Source organism: Callithrix jacchus, chromosome 12 (genome assembly GCF_049354715.1).
Source record: "Callithrix jacchus isolate 240 chromosome 12, calJac240_pri, whole genome shotgun sequence".
In the NCBI taxonomy this organism is placed as follows: Eukaryota; Metazoa; Chordata; class Mammalia; order Primates; family Cebidae; genus Callithrix; species Callithrix jacchus.
The window spans coordinates 31396942-31419828 of record NC_133513.1 but is presented as its reverse complement, the minus strand read 5'-3'; the positions used below and the strand labels follow the sequence as shown (position 1 = coordinate 31419828).

Sequence of the window (22887 nt, the reverse complement as noted above, 5' to 3'; positions counted from 1 at the left end):
GATAATGGCATATGGGTTTTTTTTCCTGTCATGTATAACTGAACTGTGCAGAATTCGAGCATCAAGTTGATGAAGCCAGAGTTCAGTATGAGGGTTTTCGACCTGGGATGTATGTCCGTGTTGAGATTGAAAATGTTCCCTGCGAATTTGTGCAGAACTTTGACCCCCATTTCCCCATTATCCTGAGTGGCTTGGGCAACAGTGAGGGCAATGTTGGATACATGTAGGTAGGTCCCTTTGCTGTGTATTTGGTGCCTGAGGCTCTGTGGATTTCCCCTCCATCAGTCATCATACCCTTTCATCCCCTCAGATGCGTCTGAAGAAACATCGCTGGTATAAGAAAATCCTCAAGTCCCGAGATCCAATCATTTTTTCTGTAGGGTGGAGGAGGTTTCAGACCATCTCACTCCATTATATCGAAGACCACATTGGAAGACAAAGCCTTATAACGTACATGCCACAGCACATGCATTGTGGAGCAACCTTTTGGGGTAAAATATAATTACAATAAGTTGCTTGTTGCCAAGATTAAACCTTACAGTCTGCATCATTACAGCTCTGTGCTTTTCCTTTCATAAAATTCCACTCCTAAGATTTTTCTCTTTCTGGGAGAGGGAAGGTAGTTTGGAGTATATAGGTAAATTTGTATCCAGATGTAAATGTTCGTATCCAATATGTAAACCTAGAATCTAAAATTAATGGTTTGCTATATTTCTTTTTTTTCCTTTTCCTTTAAGGCCCTATCACTCCACAGGGAACTGGTTTCTTGGCAATACAGTCTGTCAGTGGCATAATGGTAACTATTTTGAATAATTTCTTTTACAGATTGGTTTGAGAAATATATCCTGATTGTGGGTTATTATGTACATGAGACTTTAAGTTGAAAATTACTCATTTTTTGTAATATAAAGTAAATTTCCCTTTGCTTTTAATCTTCCTACATCCTTTTCAGTAGGTGTGGGAGTATAGGAGGGGAAGTGAAAGGATTATGGTACAGAAGACATTTTCTATTTATTTGCATTTTTTGGATGTATTTAAGCAAGTACTTAAGCAGTGCTCCTATGTGCTGAGCACTATATGAGGCTGTGAAGAGCCATCAGAGACCAGCCAGACATGAGGCTCCCCGCAGCCATGCTGGAGTAGCAGTCTGTTCATTCCATTTTCATTTGAGCAGTCAGGCAGGGCAAGGGTTTATTGGTCCTATTTTAATAGAGAAGAAAGCAGAATAATGAGCAGATGGAATCTGCCCTGAAAATCCAAAGTTTAATTTCCTAAACATTGCAACTGCATTTTTTTTTTCCATTTTGGTCCAAATAGATTATTATAGTGAAATTATGTTCCTCTGAAATCAGTCTCAGGAAAGTACTCAAGTAACCCTTTTTTGTTGTTGTTATTTTCTTTGTTTTGTTTTTTTGAGACAGAGTCTCACTCTGTCATCTAAGCTGGAGTACAGTGCTGTGATCTCAGCTGACCACAACCTCCATCTCCTGGACTCAAGCAATTCTCCTGACTCAGCCTTCCAAGTAGCTGGGATTACAGGTGCACGCTACCATGCCCAGCTAATTTTTGTATTTTAGTAGAAATGGGGTTTTGCCATATTTTGGCCAGGCTGGTCTTGAACTCCTGACCTCTGGTGATCCATCCACCTCAGTCTCCCAAAAAGTGTTGGACTACAGGCGTGAGCCATTGCACCCAGTCTTAAGTCATCCTTGTTAGTTTGGCTCACCAATTTTAAAGTTTTGCATTGCTTTTATCAGACCACTGGGTTGCAAGTTCAGATGGTCTCTCTTGTTTTTCTTAGCTATTGTAAATAAAATTCACTTTGGGAATTTACTGTGTCACATAGAATTGAAGTTTTTTTCTTGCTGATATTATTCCTGTTTTTAAATTTTGGGGTTTCTGTTAGCCTGATTTCCGGATAGCTGCCACAGGAGTTGTCCTTGATCTGGACAAATCCATAAAAATTGTGAAGAAATTAAAGCTAACTGGTTTTCCATGTAAAATTTTCAAGAACACTTTTTTATTAAGGTCTGTATATCTAAATATTCTCATATTTATAAATGTCCACATTGTTTGAGAAAAGGAATGAAATACTAAAATATGGGCCTCGTGTTGTTAGAAAAGTATTTGAAATTTTTTATCAGCCTCATATCGTCTTCATTTTCTCTCTTTATTCTGTGTTACTTATGCTCAAAAAAGCAGTAGTAACAGCTATTTAGGAATTGAGGCTGTTACTCATGACTTCCATGTGAGACTGCTACAGAACTCATATTGAAAATATGTCATTTTATCCACTGGGATAAAAATTGAAAATACATCATTTTATCCATTTCTTACTTTTTGGATTTGTGTTAAGAAAGGGGAAAAAAATCACAAGTTTGTCTAACCATTCAGTAGGAAGATAGACAAAGCATTTGCAGACAACTTGGCAAGGGTACAGAGAAATGGATGTACTGGTTTCCAGTATCTGGTGAGGGTGGTTTGAGCAGCATTTATTGACAGTTTCCTTAGTAGGGATGTTTCCATTAAAAACACAGAGTTAGGAAGATCATAAAATGTTCTTGCAACATAAAGCAGTAATAGCACTGCCATGTGTCTTACTGTTTTCATGTTCTAAGTGCATGCACCTCAGTGAAAGGATCTGGGCTGCGGTCCAGTCTGAGAGATGTCAGCAAAGGCTGCCTAGGCCAGTTCAGTTCAGTAAATCCCTCTTCGATCTTCTCTTCCACACAGACAGCAGTGATGAGCATGCCCATAAACCCACATGATTATTTTGGGGAAAATGAAAGAGTTGTATTATTTTTGAGTTAGTAATTCAACTTTCAGGGGAAGTACAGTGTCATCTCTGCCTGAAATACTTCTCCCAATTTGTGCCCACCTATCCCCCTTGGTTCACAGGTGGTATCCTGGAATCCTGTGGTATCCTATCACAGGAAGCCTCCGTATCCTGGAAATCTGGTTAGGAGCCCCTCACAGGCGCTGTCCTGGTATAGTATCATGTTATAATGAAACTGTGTGTGTGACTGTCTAACTTGCCATCACTGACTGTCTGAAGTCGGCACAATACCTTTTATGTGGTAGGTTCTGATAAATAACATGAATGGGTGGAAACATGAATGAGTGGATGGGGGATGGGTGAATAGATGAGTATATGCCACGTGTGCCTCGGGAGTGCATGCCAAAGGCTGAGTGGCAGGGAGCCCAGCAGAAGCCACATGATACAGGCAGCCCTCTGAAGCAGACTCCTTCCCACCAGGCTTCTACAAGCCTCTGACAATCAGGGAAGAACTTAGCACATCCAAACCCCAAGACCCACAGCAACAGCCCTCAGCAGATGGCCCACCTGGTGCTAGGGATCATGGTGGAAAAGTGGCAGAGAAAGAGCGGAGGCATTGAAAGTGGGGGAGAAAGCAGGTGAACAGACATGGGCCCGAAGAAACAGGGGGCCTGGGGTCTCTAACAGGATACGATGAGAGAGAGCTGATGGGGGGACCTTGTGGCTGAAGACTGCAACCAAGGCCGTGACTGTGTTTCCAGCCTGAGCTGTGCAGATGGTGGGGGCAGAACCAACCACCCATAATAAGCCTCCTCATTATGGGTATTCCCCCTTGACCCCCCACATACCACCTCCAATGCAAGGGATTTTAAAGGTTCTCCCTTTTTCCCAAATAGGCCTAGCATCGAGACCCAGGAGCCCTGGGGAGGGGATGAAGGAGGCAGCTCCACTACTCTCCCAGAGTTGCCCTCCATTCGCCCAACCAGATAGACACAGGATGAGTCTTAGGGCTCTCAGTGCTGTGAGCTCCCCAAGGGCAGAAATGATTTATCTTCTCTTTTCTAAGATGGAACACACAGCTGGGCAATGGGTGGGGAGGAGTCTCAGTAACATTATCTTTTTGTCAAATGGATGGATGGACAGATGGATGGATGGAGGGATGGATGGACAGACTATGTTGCCGTAGGAAGAAAAGACTGCCAAAAATAAAACAGAAAAAGAATTTACTAAATCATTAACACTTATGATTTCTAAGTGTGGGATTATTGTTTGAGTTTCTCCATTCCACCTTTCTACCTTTTCCCCCTTCTCCATAACAGGCAGATATTACCTTTATAATCAAAAACATTCATCTACCTTTAAGCAATGGCCAGTGCCCTGTGCTGTGAGGGGTTCTCTAACATGTGTCAGGGAGAAACACAATCCTGGTCCTCAGACAGGTCCTAAGTGGTCAGCAGAAATATGTGGCAAAGTCACTACCATGACTGGGAGGTCAGGACAAGAAGACATTTTGGAGGAGGTCAATGATGAAGGTGGAGAGAGGGCAGTCATCTGAAGAGCAGGTGTAATAGGTAAAGGAGGATGGCTTAACATCACATGTGTGCCAGCCCATGACACAGACATGTGACACACACGAGGATGCCTTCCCTGCCTCCCCTCCCCACACCTTGATAACTGTTTCAGGGCACCTATTTCTCCCCCTCTACATCCACTACCTGTCTAGCTCCTCTTTACCATTTTCTGAGGCAGAGCCACTGCCATCCCCTTCACCATCCCATACCCCAGAAGGAGCTGCCTCTGTGGTAGTGGTGGGGAGTGTTTTTCCCTGGAGTGAGCAGGAGTTCTCCCTGCCTGTGTCCTGGGGCTGGCATCTTAGCCTCCCCACTGTACCCTCAGGGTTGAAATCACCTCCCACAGCCTTCTTGAGCCAGGCTGGGTGCTTAGCTCAGGTCTCTGGAGGGAAATATACCCCTACCCACTGCCTCCTCCCCTTGCTGTTCTTCCCTGAACTCAGGGTCTTCCCACCACAAGACATAAATTGCCGTCCTTCTCCCACCCCCACCTGGCCACTAGGGCTCCATTTTGAATGCACCTCAAAATCTCTGACTCAGCATCACAGGTTTCCATGTAGCTGCTCCCTTGGCTGCCGAGGGCTGCCTCAGACACAGTCTGATGCCAAGGGCATCTGGGGCTTGGTTTATAGGTGGGTGGTTTGGATTTAGGTGTACCTTTATTTTGAAATTTTCCTGTGTTTACCAAATGAGGAAAAAGTTTGTTTTGTTTTGTTTTGTTTTCTTCAAACCCAACGATGACCCTTTACTCCTGCCTTTTCTAAGCTATCTCCCCATCCTGGGCTGAGGTCCTGCCTGTCACAATGCAGTCAGAGCTGGCCTCAGCCTTTCCCCAAGAAGGTGAGCTATGCCAGGGCTACAGCTGACCCAGTCTTCTCTTCTTGGTGGTCTGCGATCCTCAGCCATATAGCACAGTGCCCCTCACACAGGAGTGTGCCCACACATCACGTGGGGATCTTTCTGAGCTGCAGATTTGGTGGACTTCGGTCAGTGTGGGGTGGGGCCAACATCTGCACTGTTAAGCCGCTGGGTGATGTTGAGGCTGCTGGTGCAGGGATCACATTTCTGTGTGGCCAGGCTATAGCAGACAAATGGTGGTTAAGCTCTGCTATGAGGCCTTAGGCAAATCACTTAACCTCTCTGAGCCTGTCTTCTAATGTGCAGGATAAGGACATTAATCCCCACCTCACAGGATTCTAGGAGGATCAAATGAGATAATATTTACAATATGCTATATGGCATAAACACTCAAGTTGGCCATCATCATCATCATCATCATCATCATCATTCTATAGTCATTAAGATGCAGGTCCTGGCCTGAGAGCTAGGAGGATCCTGAGAGACATGAATTGATCCCACCTCAAGAAGCCCTCGGTCTAGAGGATGGACAGACCCACCCCACAGGGGAGCTGAAAATCCAGGCCAGCTCCATGGGCAGATGTGGCCATGAACCAAAGGAAGGGAATAAGAGGGTCGATGCAGAATCTCTGACTCTGTCCCATAGGCTGGGGATGGCCAGAGGGCAGGAGAAATTCAGCCAGGCTTGTTCCATAAAGAAGCAGGGGGCAGCATGGCCTGTTGGGTACTAAAGACTCAAAGAGGAGGCAAGCTGGTGCCCAAGTAGGTCCACTGGTCAGGAGACAGCACTGTGGCTGGAGCCCAGGGGTCACAGGAAGGAGGACCATGCTATGCAGTAGAAGGTGCCCAGGTCAGGGGACTGAAAGTCTCAAGTTCTAGTCCCATCTCTGTCTCTAACTTGCTGTGTGACCTTAAATAAGTCTCTTCCTCTCACTGCCCCTTCCTCAGTCTCCCCATCAGCACAACGTGAGGATGGAGCTAGACATCTCTAAAGATACGCTGAGTTCCATGAATCTCTGCAGTGCAGAGGCTAAAGAGGTCAGCCAAGGGCAGCTGGCTAGATCGACAGTTCACTCAGGGAAAAATGTGCATCTCAGAGAACCCTGACACCTCAGCTCCCAGCTCTGAAGAGAATTTGGGAGACAACCTACATGCCAGCTTGAGAGCTCAGAGCTCTTCCAGGGTACATGAGAGGCTGGGAAGGTTAGAGAGGAAGAGAATTCCTTGAGAAAGGGACTGATTCCACACGTTTTCAACAGCACCATGAAGACAGGCCTGGGCAAAAGACGCACTTTGAGATGGAAACCCACTGTTTATCTGATGGAATAATTCCTCCTCTGGAGACCCTATGTTTGTACATACAGAGACACATCAGTGAACATGTGTCATGCACATGCACACACACACACCCCCAAACTGCAAAGCAGAGCTCCACAGTGCTCCAAGCCACTCTGATGCATGTTCCCTCAGGCCAGGGTCTAACCTCTCTGTGCTTCACCCAGCTCACAAGACCACTGGGGAAAATCAGGGAGGGAACGAGCAGCTGGAGAACATCAGTCCAGCTTATAAGAATCAAAGAAGGCTCCACCACCACTCCCCCAGGAGCCTTCTGTCCTCCCACTCAGGAGATAGGAACAAAAATAGAGCATTGCTGTGAAGTAGCATGGGAGCACAGCCTCTAGGGAAATTAGGTAGGAGAGCTCACCTGCAGGAAGGCACTGCCAGCGGGAGGAGGAAACAGGCCTGAGTGGCATCATGAAGCACGGGAAATGGATGTGGGGCAGAACTTCTTTTTGCTTTGTTTTTTTTTGTGATAGGATCTCACTCTGTAGCCCAGGCTGGAGTGTGGTGGCACAATCTTGGCTCACTGCAACCTCGACCTCCCTGGACTCAAGCCAACCTCCTGCTTCAGCCAGGCACACACTACCATGCCCAGCTAACATTTTTATTTTTCTTTTTGGCAGAGATAGGGTCTCATCATGTTGCCCAGGCTGGTCTTGAACTCCTGGGCTTGAGTGATCCTCCCACCTCAGCCTCCCAAAGTGCTGGAATTACAGGAGGAGTAAGCCACAGTGCCTGGCCTGGGGCAAGTAGCATTGGTCATGGAAGGGGCTAAAAGGGAGACTATAGAAAGGCTTCCCCATAAAAGGTAGCTAAATACTGACTCTGGCAGGGTCTATGCCACCATGTTTTGATGGGATGGAGCTTGGGGGCCAATCAAATGACTAGGATTATCTGGGGCATCTGGGGACACATAGCTGGAGAGAATGCACTGCCTTCACTCCAGGAAAACACAGACTAACAAGGAAGGTGAGCTGGGACCCTGTTCTCTGAGGTCCCTCCTGGCCTCAGAATTTTATGATTCTGAATCCTCACAACCCACAAGGAAAAAAGGGGCTAAAAGCTCCATGGAGGGGGAGGCCTATCACCAATGGGCTTGGATGTTGGGATAGGAAGGCAGGATTTTACCCCAAGCTCTGAGGAGCCACTGAAGGCAGTACAATCAGGTAACTGCAGCTGTTAGCACAGATTGGGGCCTTAGGGATGCCCAGTGCATTGTCTTCCAAAGTGATAAAAGCAGAATCAACAGAGTGCTTCCTAAAACTGTACATGCCCTGCCTCAGCCACGGAGCCCAAGCATCTGTGATCACATAAGCACCCAGGTGACTCTTCAGCAGCTGCCAATTTAGGTTTTGGGATCTTGCTAACACCCAACCCCTCTCCAGTCCCATTTTCAGAGGAGGAAAGCAAGACCCAGAGAGGTGAAGCCTCAGTTGAGTCGACACAGCTGGGTGGCACAGAGCCAGGTCTTCTACTGGCCAGATTTATAGGCTTGTCCCCTAGACTCTGTCCCCAGGAGCTTCAGAACAACCAAATGGGATAATGATGCCTCAGAGCCTCTGGGACACATTGAATGGCTTTTCCTGTTTCCTTCCTCTGGCGATCCCAAAGTTGATGATCCCGCTGGCCCTTTCCACAGGGCCCCTCCCCCACAGTCATCAAGTGTGCCCCACAGTCCGCAGGGGCCCTCACACCCTGAGCTCTTCTGAGGCCAGGTCTGAGCGTCTAGGAGAGGACTGCTCCCTAGGAGGGGAAGCTGGGAGGAGAGCATGGTTGAGTCCCTTTCCAGGAGAGCCTTTCAGTTCACTTTCATTAAGCTCCTGCTGCATCACTCCCTGGGAAGGACACCCCGGAAACAAAGAAAAGAAAGTCTGACCTCCACCTCACAGGGGCCGTGATATAAAGGAGGGAGGACCTTCAAGAAGCCTCACCAGTATGATACAACAAGCTGGAAGATCCCCATCCCCACTCCCCAGGACAAGGGCCAGCAGAACCTCTGCAAAATGAGGTCCCTAGGTAAGAGATCTCCCACGTGTCTCTGGCCCCCAGGAGCTGCAGAACTCCAGGACTGTGCCTGGCTGGACCTCAGTGATGGAGCCAGCGCGAGGGAGAGAGGTTCTCAAAAGCTCTACTGGTCAGCAGCACTGTCCCTGCCCTGCTGGCTCAATTTGTGCTAATGGGGTCAGGATTCAGGGCTCAATACCTATTTGGCCAATCAGCTCTTCTCAGCCTCAGACTGAGCCCTGACCTTGGACACCAAGAGAGGAGAGGAGCTTGCTGAGGTCACCCAGCAGAACAGAATGAGGGTCAGGAGGGCAACCTGAGGGTGGGAGGGATGGGCAGTTCCAGCCCAGGCCAGCTCAGGATGGAGGGCCCAGGGCTCTGGGAGTGGGCCAGCCCCTACTCTGCAGGAAGCTGGGCCCTATGGGCAGTCTCCCCTGCTGGACCTCCCAAGCTTCTTCTAAAAGGTGCTAATGGCATAGATAGGACCTGTGGACCTGAGGGTCTTTCCTGTCTTTGGGGAAGGGAACAAGTACCCTCACATCCTCTGAGCACACTGGAGGTGAGAGAAGCCCTGGCTGGCTTTGGCATACAGTGGCTGGGACTCACATTAATCATTAACAGGGGCTGCTCCAGCCTCCAACAGGGAACTGCAAGGTAATTGCAGGGAACTTCTGGACTCCAGGCCACAGGCTCAGTGACATTATTGCGAGCAACACCTGCTTTCTGGGCCTGGTACAGCAGGAGAAGGGAGTCTTCTCAAAGGCTGTGCAGCTAGGACCATGGTGCACACACACACACACACACACACACACACACACACCATACAGACTCAGATGGCAGCACAGACAGCCTGCAGCAGCCTGCTCAGAGTCCTCGAGGGTGAAGGGCAGAGCCTAACTCATGCAGATTAAAAAAGGCAGGTTCTGAATAAGCAGCCCCCAGTGCCTCCCAACACCCACCCCAGCCGGGCACCCTTTAGCTCAAGCTTCCAGAGGTGTGCTTCCAAGAAAGTGCACAAAATGGTTCTGTTTCCTTCAGATCCAGCTCAGAGTCACTTCCTCCAGGATGCCTTCCCTGACCATCAATCCATATTGATCTATTGCTCGTCTGCCCTCCAATTAACCAGAACTGGGACCCCACTTTCCACGTTGCCACCCCCAGCCCCCTTAATGGTGAAAGCAGTCTTAGAATAAATGATATGGCATTCTGGATGGCATAACTCCCTTAGCAGTCCCTCCCCAAGCCCAAAAGATAATGTTAGCAGCCCCCATTATATATTAATATCTGAAAGCCTCGTTCACGTAGACATAACACATCCACCACCCACACAGATAAACATTTACATAGACACAAAATCATCAGCAGCCAATTATCAGGCCCCCAAAGCTGCTGCCATCAGACCTGGAGGCCCTGCTGCTCGCTCTGCAATTTGTGGTAGCTCAGAGCTGGGAATGCAGTGGGTGGGAGTCCCTCTATCCAGCTGGCTCCACTCTAGGTCCAGCCCCAACCCTGCGGGTGCCCGAGCTTACTGCGTGGCTGAGAACACCAGACAACAGCCCCAAATAATGAGAGAGCAGAGTGGGGTGGGGAGCAGTCACATGTGAGAATTGATGGCTCTGGCGTCGGCAGCAGTGACACTGTTGTCGACGGCCCAGGGCTCTGGGGTGGGCCAGCCCCTACTCTGCAGGAAGCTGGGCCCCATGGGCAGTCTCCCCTGCTGGACCAAGCTTCTTCTAAAAGGTGCTAATGGCATAGATAGGACCTGTGGACCTGAGGGTCTTTCCTGTCTTTGGGGAAGAGAACAAGTACCCTCACATCCTCTGAGCACACTGGAGGTGAGAGAAGCCCTGGCTGGCTTTGGCATACAGTGGCTGGGACTCATATTAATCATTAACAGGGGCTGCTCCAGCCTCCAACAGGGAACTGCAAGGTAATTACTTCTGGACTCCAGGCCACAGGCTCAGTGACATTATTGCGAGCAACACCTGCTTTCTGGGCCTGGTACAGCAGGAGAAGGGAGTCTTCTCAAAGGCTGTGCAGCTCGGACCACGGTGCATAGGGAACATAGGCAGAACATAGGGAACATAGGCAGAGCTTCCTAAAGGGGGGTGGGGCACAAAGGTAGAGCCTAGAGCCTTGGTGCCTCAGGAAGGGCACTGAAATTGGCTCAAAGGCTTTGCACAAGGACGCTGGTTCCTGACCCTAGGCCAAACCCTTCTCTTGGTCACAGACTTAGCCTTGACCCCAGCCACAGACTGAACCCCAGTCCTGGTTAAACACTGAGCCCCAGCCTTTGTCAGAGACTGAGCTCTAGCCATGGTCACAGAACAAGCCCTGCTTCTAGTCACATGCTGGGTACTAAACAACAGATCAACTTGATTTCCTGACTTTTCTGAAGTATATAATGAACACATCATGTGACCATTTCTCTGGTGGATCAGAGAAAGATATGACCGGCCACTTGCCCCTTCTCCTGTGGACCCCAATCACCCCCATCCAGGAACAGGAGCATCGATGGCACCTGGATATGGTCCCAAGCCCCAAAGCTCTCTAGCAGTCAGGACCTGCTCCAGGAAGAGGAGGTGGGCAGGCACCCCAGCCCAGCATCCCCAGGAATAGCAACCCCAGAGCTGGGGTCAGGACAGCATGTCTCAGCCACCAGAATCTGCACCTTCAGAAAGCGGAAGACTCCCTACTCATGGAAGCAGCCTAAATGACGATGGGATCCTGAAAATAGCTATCATTTCAGAAAGACAGGTATGGAGCTAGAGTGACAAGAAAAAGCTCCAACTGACAGGACCATTCCAGAAAAGCCTTCCCCATAAACACTCTGGTGGAAGCTGGGGGTGGACTTAAGCTTGAACACCTTCAGACATCACACAACATACTTGGTCTCTGGTTTTGCCTTGGGCATGAACTTACTCTGTGACCCTGAGCCAGTTGCTCCCTGTCTTTTCTCCTCTGCTCCCCATCTATGAAACGAAGGCTCCAGGCCAGGGACTTGCTAAGGCCTCTCCACATCTGGTGTTCTGACACCTGATCGATTTCCTATGCCTGCTGACTATCCCTTTCTGAGCCCCTCCTCAATGTTTTAATTCTCAGGAGAATGTTTTCTTGAATGACTTGTATAATTAAATTTTTAAATGCTAACATGAAACAAGGAGTGTCGAATTCCAGTTCTGATGTTCATGACTGCACTCTCTCTCTCCTTTCCTTGTCAGAGCCTTATCTGTAAACTGGGGATATAAAACTGTTTGGGGGCCATGATGAAGAATAAATGAAATGGGAGCTAGCGAGCTCCTAGCACAGCCTGGCACAAGGTAGATGCTTTGTAAATGGTGGTTACTGATCTGTGAACCTACCTGGCTTTAGTCTCTGCTGATTTGAGTCTAGGGCTGTAAACTCTGAAGCCTACAGAGGTCAGGCAGCTAAATGGCAAGAATGGCATGGCTGGGTGTAAGACAGTGGCCTTAGCAACAGCTGGGGACCATGCGCAACTGCAGAGCAAAAGCCAACGTAAAGGAAGCAGCCTCTGGTGTCTCCTTCAGCTCCCTGCTGTGGAGTGGGAATGTGGGGCCAGGCCTGCCAGAGTTTCCAGTTTTTCAAGAGAAGCCCAAAAGCCGTATTTTTTGTTTGTTTCTAACTCGGTTTTCTTTTATTCGCACAGTCATTTAAACTGGCCCCCTCACCAAGGCCGGCCCCGGGGCACCTCCAACCTCCTCAGCAGGCTCCTTCCTGCCTCTCATGGCTGTGAAGGGCCTCATGGCTCTTGAAGCTGCTGTTGGAGCCAGTGGTGTTTCCTTTTCTTCATGCTGGGCACCAGGGGCTCTAGACAAAGCACAGCTACCAAAGGCATTGCTCGCCCAGGCTGGTGCTGCCAACAGGGTCTCCAGGCCCACAGGTGAGCACCTTAGCTGTGTTTCCCTAGGCTGGCTCGAGTCTCGAGGCCCCTCCTGCCCACTCCACACACAGCAGCCCGGGTGCCTGCAGCAGTTCCCATGGTGGCAGTGGGAAGTGCTGTGGAGGCCACTCTGTGTCCACACTTAGCTTCATTTGGGAAAAACCACTTCCTACCCACCATGCTAGTCTGCTGTCTAGACAGGAGAGGCCAGAAGGAGACAGTGCCACTGCTTGCCCAGGTGAGGCTGGTGTGTCTGCCTGAACTGGACTCCTGCCCTGGGTGGGGCCACCAGCTCCATCTGGCTCTCCAGAGTCCTGAGGGCTCTCCCACTGGCTGTCTGTATGCCACCTCCTCCAGAGGGCTCTCCCATGGGCTCCATGGGTGGTTCTCCTGCTGTCTGTGTGCCACACCCTCCAGAGGGCTCTCCCTCGGGTGCTTGTGGTCAGTCCTTGGCGATGGTGCTGCAGGCTAGGAGGGCAGGTAGGGTTCCCACCATTGGCAAAAGTGGGCAGAGGCCCAGAGCATGGCCAGCCAGGCACTGCAAGCCCCCCTCAGGCTTGAGTTGCTGATGTGTGCTGAGTGTGCGCCCCGTGGCAGGTGGCGTGCTTAACCTGGTGTGGGTGTCTTCCCAAAGTAAGAGAAGCTGCTGACCAGGCCCCGAGGCCAGACCCCCTGCGGGGAAGAGCGGACACCTGGGTGTGTCAGGCTTGTTGGGCATGAGCTGCCCCTGTTGCTGTGGGTAGGAGTGGCCCACACCTGGAGGCTGGTCTTCACTCGGCCTCATTCTTCCAGGAGCCTTGCATCCAGGTGTGTCCCAGCACCCAGCACTGGGGCTCCAGTGTGTCCTGGGGGACACTGTGCCCTTGAGGAGCTGAGGGGGTCCCAGGTGACTCCACACAGTGGCTTCTGGGGGCTTCCACCTGGTCCCCCAGAGATCGTCCTGTGTGTGCTGCCCTTAGCTGGTTTTGACATCTTCTTGCTAGAATGAATCTTGGCTGTGGGTCCTCCTGGGTCATGGAAGATGGAGGTCTCGAGGACCCCTGTACACAAGCGGCCACTTGCTTCTGCCAAATCACTGCTTGGTGATGTCAAACATCATGACCACCCCGTTGCAGTTCTTGTACACAACCAGGAACTCAGCATCCAAAGCCATTTCGGATTCCGCCTCCTGTGGGTCATTCTCCATCTTCAAGCCATCGTCTCGCTTTTTACATTTTCCTTTGTCCACCATGTCTTCAACTTTCATGATGTCACCCATGGTCTTGTAACTCCAGTGGATGCTGGTGACCTGGATCTCCTGCATGCGGATGTACTCCTCCACAAATGGCTGGCCCTGCAGGCAGTGCCACAGTGCCATCTTGCTGGTGTTCCTGTCTCCCCGGATCATTGTTTTCATGTTGTACTGCACCCCCTTGGCGAAGTGCCTCTGCAACACTTGGTTCATGGACTGCAGCCTGGCGGGAATGTTCTTGTCCCAGCCCGAGGCCTGCTCAGATCCCATCAGCTTCTTCAGGGTGGAAAACAAGCTCAGCGACGGTGGGGAAGGGGCGTGACTCTCACCATGTCCTGGAGGCCGGGGTCCCAGTGGTGGAGCGCTGCCTGAAGCTGGCTCTGCAGGACTGGGCGGCGGGGGGATGGGGGGGTGCCAAAAACCCTATTTTTATATGTTTCCATTTAAAAACATTGGCTCAAAACAGAGACATAGACCAATGGAACAGAACAAAGACCTCAGAAGAAACGCCACACATCGACAACCATCTGATCTTTCAAACCTAGCAAAAACAAGCAATGGGGAAAGGACTCCATGTTTAATAAATGGTGTTGGGAAAACTGGCTAGCAATGTGCAGAAAGCAGAAACTGGACCCCTACCTGTCACCTTACACTAAAATTAACTGCAGATGGATCAAAGATTTAAACATAAAACCTAACACCATAAAAACACTAGAAGAAAACATAGGCAAAACCATCCAGGACATAGGCACAGGCAAGAACCTCATGCCTAAAACACCAAAAGCAATGGTAATAAAAGTCAAGATAGACAAATGGGATCTAATTAAACTCCAGAGCTTCTGTACAGCAAAAGAAATCACCATTAGAGTGAATCAGCAACCAACAGAATGGGAAAAAGGTTTTGCAATCTACCCATCTGACAAAGGGCGGATATCCAGAATCTATAAAGAACTAAAACAGATATACAAGAAAAAAACAAATAAGCCCATTCAAAAGTGGGCTAAGAATATGAACAGACACTTTTCAAAAGAGGACATATATGAGGCCAACAAACATATAAAAAAATGCTCATCATCACTGGTCATTAGAGAAATGCAAATCAAAACCACACTGATATATCATCTCACACCAGTTAGAATGGTGATCATTAAAAAATCTGGAGACAACAGATGCTGGACAGGATGTGGAGAAATAGGAACACTCTTACACAGTTGGTGGGAGGGTAAATTAGTTCAACCATTGTGGAAGACAGTGTGGCGATTTCTCAAAGATCTAGAAATAGAAATTCCATTTGACCCAGCAATCCCGCTATTGGGTATATACCCAAAGAACTATAAATCGTTCTGCTATAAAGACACATGCACAGGTATATTCACTGCAGCCCTGTGTATAATAACAAAGACCTGGAACCAACCCAAATGCCCATCAATGATAGACTAGACAAAGAAAATGTGGTACATATACACCATGGAATACTATGCAGCCATAAAAAATGATGAGTTCGTGTCCTTTGTAGGGACTTAGATGAATATGGAAACCATCATTCTCAGCAAACTGACCCAAGAACAGAAAGCCAAGCACCATATGTTCTCACTCATAGGTGGGTGTTGAACAACGAGAACACGTGGACTCAGGGAGAGGAGCATCACACACGGGGGACAGTTGGAGGGGTAGGGGAGAGACACGCCAGATATAGTATGCACCTAAAGTAAAATAAATAAATTTAAAAAAATTGGCTCAGATTTGTTATGACACACTGCTGGCCAAATAGAGCACATCAGGATGCTATATTTGGTGCAAGGGATGCTGCTTGGCAACCTCTGATTGAAGTACAACTCAGTCATATCTTGAACGCCCATGGTGACGGGGAGCTCACCACCTCTCTGTGCTGCCTCCTGCCTCAGATCCAAGTGGGTGCTGATGGTACAGTGTCTCCAAGTGGCTTCCTAGCCCTTGGGACTGCAGACTTCTAAGGCCCTGGTAATGCTTTCTCAATAAAGAAGCCTAGCTGGCAAAAAAAATCCTCTCCAAAGCCAACACAATGCCCCTGCCTGCCCGTGGCCCCCTTTCTGGGAAATGTGAAGTCTTCAGCATCCCATGGGTAAAAGCTAGACTGGCTGGCTGGTCTCAGTAGCCCTTCTATTAATTCACAACTGGCAGTTGCAGCTTTGTAAGAGCCCTTGAGCCAAGTGAGCGTGTCCAGGAGCTGGCTGCCTCCTTGGCTCGATGACAAGCCCACAGGGGACTGGTGCTGGACCTTCTGCTCTGAGTGAATTCCCCCATGGTGGTCAGTGTTGTGGCAGGCACAAGGGCAACTCAGGCTGCTATGATACTTGTCAGCCCATCATTTGTATGAAAGCTAATGCCTTCCAGGGTAGGAGGGGGCAGAGAGAAGTGATAGGCAAGCCCAGTCCCCAGGGAGGCTGCTGGGCATGGCCTGGGGCAGGGAAGGAGGACATAAGATTGGGAAGAAGGCCCTGCTCAAGGTGCTAAGGCAGCTGCAGTTACTGGATGCCTCTGTCCTCCTCTCAGCTGGCCCCTGTCAGAGCCACTGGCTGCTCCTTTCCAGAAATCTCACTGCATGCAGCAGTCACAGTACTCCCTGCCCCTTCTCCCCAGCCAGGCCCACCCCTCTGGCCCTTTGGATGGTAAAAGGGCTACAAAAAGTGGTGGAACAAGATGTATTCATGAGGGTCCTCTGGCCCTGCAGCTTCTTCCTGTTCACACCCACCCCAAAAGCTAGCGGTCAGGGCCAGCAGGGTACAAGCAGCAGTGCAGGAAAGGAGGAAGAGCAAGCTATGAATCCCACATCCCCACACTGCCAGGCAAACCTCTGTGGCTTGGCTCAGCCTAGCTCACAGACTTTATCCTGCCATGCTAAGCTTGGGGATAGAGGCCACAGGCTCTGAGGCCAAAGAGATAAAACAGAGCTCTGCCCTCAGGGAGCTCAGTTCGAGAGCTCAGGCTAAGCATGGAACAAGCACATGAAAGGTAACCTCAATACTCCAAGCATGGTCCTGGTCTGGGCACCAGCCACATAGCATTCTTTGGATGCTTATGAGAAATGCAGTATCTCAGATCCCATCCAGACCTACTGAGTTAGAACCTGTATTTAACAAGATCCCCAGGTGAGTCAGATGACATTATAGCAGGAGAAGCTGGCTTGTAACAAACAGAGAGCTCCGTCCAAATGCCACAAGGTGGTCAGCCAGGGAGAGATGGATGGCAGGCAGGGTGGCCTGAGAGGGAGTCCCACAAGGCCCTGGGTAGAGTAAGGAGAAGCAGAGGCAGCCCAGAAAAGCCTATTATTAGTCATGTCCCAGGTTATGCTGGTCCCTCAAAGCACAGCCCACCCTTGCCCTGAAAAAGGTACCCAGCCTTCCTCCCCCTGGAATGGGAGATGCCACAAGCAGTCCATCAGAGCCAGCCCTGAACTCCAAACTGCAAACTCAATCTATCACAGTGTGCTGGCAATTCTTTATGAAGCCATTTTTGCTGGATCAATGCTTTCTGCCCTTCAAAATGATGAATAAGTCCTCACCTAGCCTGAGCAATGCTTGCAGAAGCTCTTGTGAAGCCTGAGATGGGCAATGGCAATTGGCTACACATAGAGGCCCGAGGCCAGTGGCTGAAACTCTGGAGACCAAGGCTGGAGGTGCTGGTTGGGATGGGTGGCTTAGGTGGGGTTGAGTAGTGGGTCTTCTAAGCTTAGAAGACTTAGCTAGGCTCTTGCCTCTTTGACCTTCTGAGGATGAGACTAATTGTTTTGGCCTAGAAGCAGGAAAGGCATGGCCAGTACTCCTTCAGACACACTCAGATGGTCTTCCTTTGATTTCTTTCCTTACACCCCACCTAGCTCCAGACAGCTACAAGGCTGTGCAAAGAGGACATGCACTTGCAGCCACCAGTCCCTGTTGCTTGTTGCACAAATCCAGATTCAAAGCCCACTCCAACCCTTTTACCATTGCCCATTTAACTATCCTACAGCATGCCTGCTTCCCTACCCCCGCCACCATCTCCTGCAGCCATGTCCCAGACCACCTGCAGTTAGTGGGAGATTCTGCAGCAGGGGGACTGCAGACAGACATACCAGAATGAGTAGGAGTAAGATCAGGAAGGGGGAGAGGATCCTATTTGATGAAATTGACCCAGTCCTAACTCTTCACCATCCAAGGTAAGGGAGACAGGAAGGGCCAGGCCTAGCATCCAGAAGGTCCTCAGTCAATGCCTGCTGTTGAGAGAGGCTGGGCATGCCTGGGGTTGGCCTCTTGTAAACTCCCCAGCAATGGGCTTGATGATGAGAACCCTGAATGGATGCTTTCTGACAACAAAGTCAGCAGGGACCAGGGCAAGGCAGGTGAGGGCCCTTCAACACCCAAGTGGTTGGTACTGGAACTGCCTGTCACCACCACTGAAGAGCTCAGAGACAGGAGGAAAAGCCTAGGACACCCAGGGAGGTGAAAGAAACATAGCTCCTGCTCACTCTTCCCTAGCTCAGCCTGGGATCCTCAGGGCCCAGTACTGCTGGGAGGCAATTCCACTCTTTGGGAACCTGGCACTGGGAACCCAGTCACCATTCCTGATGGGAGGGGCCCACATTTGCTCACTCAATTTGATGACTACAGCTGTCTGTTTAGCCTACCCTATGGTCTCCCCAGTCCTCTGGGAATGGGAACCCTGGAGGTATTAGGGTTAGGAAAAACAGTCTCCCAAGGAAAAAGTGGGAGAGGGGCTCTGCTCACTACCTATTTTATGCCATGGAGTGTTGTCTGGTCATTCCCAGAACGGGAAATCTCTCCCATTGGATGGAAAATAGCTTTACTCTCATTACAAACCCAGCTTCCCTGGAGTTTGCAAAGAGGCCTCTGGGTTGGCAAAAGCTCATTTTTATAGGCAGGCAAGCAAGGTAGGCAAGGAAGGGAGATAAGCAGGGGGCAGGGCCCAGAGAAAGAATGAGAGAATTAAATCCAGCTTGAAAAGTGTTTCCCAGACCTTCATCTCAACCTTATGTATCAGACAAGTCCAGAGGGACACTAGGGGACCTCAGGACCTTGACTTAGGTAAAAGCATGCCTGATCCCAACCCTAGAGACAACCAACAATCTCTCTTTTTGCGAAAATATGCCCACAAGCTCCCAGTGGTATCTCTGTTCAGTGGCATCTGACTCAGGTGATGTGGAAGGGTCCCTCTCCTTGACTGGCAGCCACACCTTGTTTGTGGACCAACCAGTGGCCCATGAGAGACCAAGCAGATGCTGGAGTTTGGGTCTCTGGGGTATGGACAGGCCAATGAACAAGTACAGGGCACAGGTCAGCAGCTCATCAGTCAGAACAGCAGGCATCTTCATCCATCACTATGAGCAAGGTCATTCTGCCCTGCAGCTCCAGATGCCAGCTGCCCAGGGTGCCTGCTCCTGGCCCACCACTCAGCACCAGGGGCTGAGCTCAGGGTTCTGGTGGGTGCAGGGGATTTTCATCCTGGCCTGAGGCCCCAGTGACCTCAGTCCTCCAGGGACCCAGCCACAGCTTCCTAGGTCATCAGAAGGCAGATATTAATGTTTGCTGTCAGTACCCAAGGAGCTGGCCCATTGCTAAGATGTCTGTCACTCTTCCTGGCCCTGATCTGCAGGCTGAATGACCCGGAGCTGCCTCTAGGATGGCCATCCTGACTCTGCAGCCTTGAAGGGGGAGGAGGAATGTGGGGCTTAAGGTAGCAGAGCCCTATCCTGGCTGCCGGCAGGGCTAGGCCAGGCTCAGAACACCTTTTCAGTCTGTCTCCAATGCAGCCTAGACCCAAGAAGACCGGTGCCTGAACACAGAGCAAAGTTCCCAGCGCGGTACAGGAGGGGGGCTGAGGGTGTCTCAGAGCCTAGAAGCGCCCTGCTTCTCTTGGAGCTCCCAGCGCAAGGAAGGAAAGTTAACTCCGGCTGGGACGCAGGGTCAGGAGGAGGCATGTCTGCGACCGCGACCACAACCGCGCAGGGCACCCACAGGATCATCGCCGTGGTCCCTTACCTGAAGTCGCTGTAAGGGTGGATAACCCAAAATCCGGCCGACTTGACCCTCTCTTGCTCGCGCTCCACGGCTTTCTGGCTGCCGAACATCCTTAGGGAGAATTCGTCGACCCCGGGTTGGAGCATGGCCCCGAACTGGTGCTGCATGAAGCCGGCCTGGCCTAGGTGCACCTTGGCCTCCGGAAGGATCTGGTCGCCGGCGGCCGCGCCTTCCTCCACTTTGATAGTGGTGTCCGCAGAGGGCTGCTCGCAGGAGGCGGAGGCCCGCTGCGGTGGCTGCTGCGGCGGCGGCGGCGAGGCTGCGGGCTGCACCGACCCGCCGGGGCTCACCGGCTCGGCCGCCAGGCCTGGGTACGTCCTGCCCTCGCCGGGGGAAGCGTCGCCCTAGACGATGAGCCGCCGCTCTTCCGCGGAGTCCTGCATGTGTCCGTGACTGCTGCCGCTCCCCGTGCCGCCGCCTCAGCTGCCTCGGCTGCCCCTCAAGGCCAGGCTCCCGCGGAAGCGCCTGCAGTCGCCGTTTGTGCTGGACTTGCCTGGGCCGCGGGCCGGCCCTTCGCTGTCCGCTGCCCCGAGAGCCGAGCTCCGGTAAACCGCGTCACCCGCGGCCGTCGAGGGCGAGGGCAGGGCACAGGGGCCGCAGCTGGATGTTCCTGCGGCTGGGGTCGTGGCGGTCCCCGGCCCCCTCCTCCTCGGCGTCCTCTTCCTCGTCCAGGGTGCACGCCTTGGCCCCCACCTGCTGCGGGAGGCTGGAGAGCGGCTTGCGAGTGGATGGCGGCAGCTTGTCCATGGCGCCGGGGACCGGGTTCCGGGCCGGGCCGGGCCGGGACGGGGGCAGGAGAGCGGGGTAGCGGACTGGATCCAGTTCCGCCCGCCGGTCAGTCAGTCTGCCCTTGGGGACGCGTCCTTCGCCGCCGGCGCGGGGCCGCCTCAGGCGCCAGTGCTCGGGCAGGCTGCGCCGCTGGGAGGCTCCCAGTCCGGCTCCGAGTCCCCAGGCTCGCCGCGCTGTGCCTCCTCCCCGGCCGGTCTGGGCGCGGGCACCCCGCGCGTTCAGGGTCTCAGCTTGCGGCCCCGCTCCAGGCTCCCAGGCCCCCGCGGGGACCAATGGGCGCCGGATGGAGAGGCCCCGCGGCTGCAGCGTTGGGGGAACCTCTCCCGAGCGCACAGCGCTCGGCACGCGCGGCTCCCGGGTTTGCGTCCCGCGGGAGCGTTGGCTGTCTGTCTCGCCGCCCGGGCTTCCTGGCCGGTCCCACCCGCTAGCTCGCCTCGCCTCCTCCGGCCCAGCCCGGCCGGCGCGTCCTGGGGCTTCCGCCGCAGCCGGGCTTTTATCTGCGGTCGCCTCCCCCAGAGCGCCCTCCGGCAGCGCTTGGGCTTCTGAGCCCCAGAATATTCGTGAAGCCGCCGCAACTCGCGGGTTCCGCAGGGGCGGCTCCCGCAGCCCCGACCCTCTTCTTGGGATGCGACCGGGTGTCTGGCTGTAGAGTCCCGGCCTTCCCGCAACCTGCTTGGAAAGGCGGTTTCCGGGAAATGCGCTGCGTCTGGGAGGTCCCCGGGGTTTTCCAGTGGCACGGACGAGGGCGGACCCGGCGCCAGTCTTTCGCCTGCAAAGTCTCGAAGCAGCCAGGCAAGGAGGACGTGGGGAAACGGGGAGACGCCCCTTCGAGGTAAGACTTGGAGGAAATGCGCCAGCAACAGTTATGGATGCGAGATGCGATGCCCACCTCCGCACGCACCTCTCTCTGGGTTGTTCCCAGAGAGGGACGAGCCGGCTGCAGCGGGGAGCCGGTTGACTGGCTCCTCGAACGCCCCGGGCACTCTGGAACTGGCTTTGGAGCATCTTCTCCCTGTATTCCCATCCAAATTATGACACCTCCTATGTGGACCCACGCTGGGAGAGTTTCTGCTCCACCCAGACACCCACCTCGACCCCCAAGCAGCTGCACAGCCCCCACTCCGTTCAAGTCTGCAGCCCAGCCCCCTACCCCTAGCCAAGGATCCAGCTTGTGTCCTCTCCCAGTCTCTCCCAAGTGTACAGTGTCCGGGCTTATGGACAGATTTCACTAGCTCAGCCTAAGGTATAGCCCGACCTGTCAGCAACACCCAGGACAGCCTGATACCCAGATTCTCTCAGAAATACGGAGGGGGATGTCCAGGAAAGGCTGGAGGCGGGATTAATGCTGGAGCGGACCCACAGCAAAGTATCACAGGAGGGAGGCACAACGGTCCCCTGGCTCTGCCATCTTTCTGAGAAATAACATCAAGTTTTTTTCAAATGATTTTCTTACTCTCATTCTTAGCCCAGTGTGACCACTTTCCCCCATGCAGAGTAGGAATTTGGAAGTCAGGATGGGGGCAGGCAGCCTAGCAGGGGCTCTTTTTCTCTACCCACTGGAGCACAAGACCTCCCACAGGGGGAGGAATGACTAGGGTGATGACATCACTGCTAGCTGGCATTTTTACTTTTGAGCAGCTCTGAGCTGACGGTTCTCTGCACGAATGCTGGAGGCCTAATCCCTGAGTGTCCTTGGGTCTCCTTGAGAAGGAGTGTTCTTAAAGAGCTGTGAGCCTAGCCCACCCTGGTCCACCAGCCCCAGGAGAGACCTCCATTTAACTCACTTCTTTGGGCTTGTCTAGCCGGGAGTTAGTCTGCCCTAACTCGGCTCAGGAAGTCAGCCCATACAGGCTTCCCCATGACCTATGGTAGAGACATCTCATCCTCTGGGAACCCTTTCCTAACCACCAAAACCTTGGTCATGTCCCTGCCTTTGGTTCCCATGACCCATTAGCTCCTGTGGCCCTGAGCACTGATTACACAGGTAGAGCAGGTCTGCCTTATCTCAGGGACCTCTTCACCAACACAAGGGTGGACAGAAAGCAGATCAGTAAGTGCTAACTCTACCGATGACTGAGGGCCTCTAGAAGTTAGCTAATGGCATTAGAGGGGATGCTCGGAGGAGATGGCGGATAAGACCAAAATTCTGCTTCCTGGGGTACTGCTGCAGCAGGCTTGCCAGGGTTCAGGGTCTCTTAAGTTCTCCCCACCAGCACCTCACTCACCCTCAGTTTCATTAGTGGCACCCATTCACGACCATCTAGGACCAACCTTGGGTGCAGCCATGACAGATAAATCAGGCCCTTGGTAAACTCTGAAGAGGTCTGGCTTCTCCTGTCCCCTTTATGTGGAAACCCTAATAG

General features: G+C 52.0%; 2 protein-coding genes and 1 pseudogene across 5 annotated transcripts in view; 1 reads left to right on the top strand and 2 right to left on the bottom strand.

Annotated features, from left to right (window-relative positions):
- Positions 1-6435, top strand: part of LOC100894517 (ribosome biogenesis protein BMS1 homolog) — a 39799-nt gene extending 33364 nt beyond the window's left edge. For both annotated transcript variants that reach the window (XM_078345217.1, XM_078345216.1), the window contains exons 9-11: positions 311-491; positions 738-796; positions 2899-6435. In XM_078345217.1, coding sequence (XP_078201343.1) covers positions 311-491; positions 738-796; positions 2899-3006 — 348 coding nt within the window. In that variant the 3' untranslated portion in view covers positions 3007-6435. The remainder of the gene's footprint in view (positions 1-310; positions 492-737; positions 797-2898) is intronic.
- The window catches only part of LOC118146076 (uncharacterized), an 86855-nt gene extending 65026 nt beyond the window's left edge, over positions 1-21829 (bottom strand). For both annotated transcript variants that reach the window (XM_078345212.1, XM_078345213.1), the window contains exon 1: positions 19697-21829. In XM_078345212.1, the coding sequence (XP_078201338.1) occupies positions 20291-21529 (1239 nt within the window). In that variant the 5' untranslated portion in view covers positions 21530-21829 and the 3' untranslated portion in view covers positions 19697-20290. The remainder of the gene's footprint in view (positions 1-19696) is intronic.
- LOC144578624 (rab-like protein 6 pseudogene) lies at positions 1889-19681 on the bottom strand (annotated as a pseudogene). The gene has a single exon (XR_013524798.1). The product of XR_013524798.1 is annotated as a rab-like protein 6 pseudogene (transcript).
- Positions 21830-22887: the final 1058 nt, after the last annotated feature.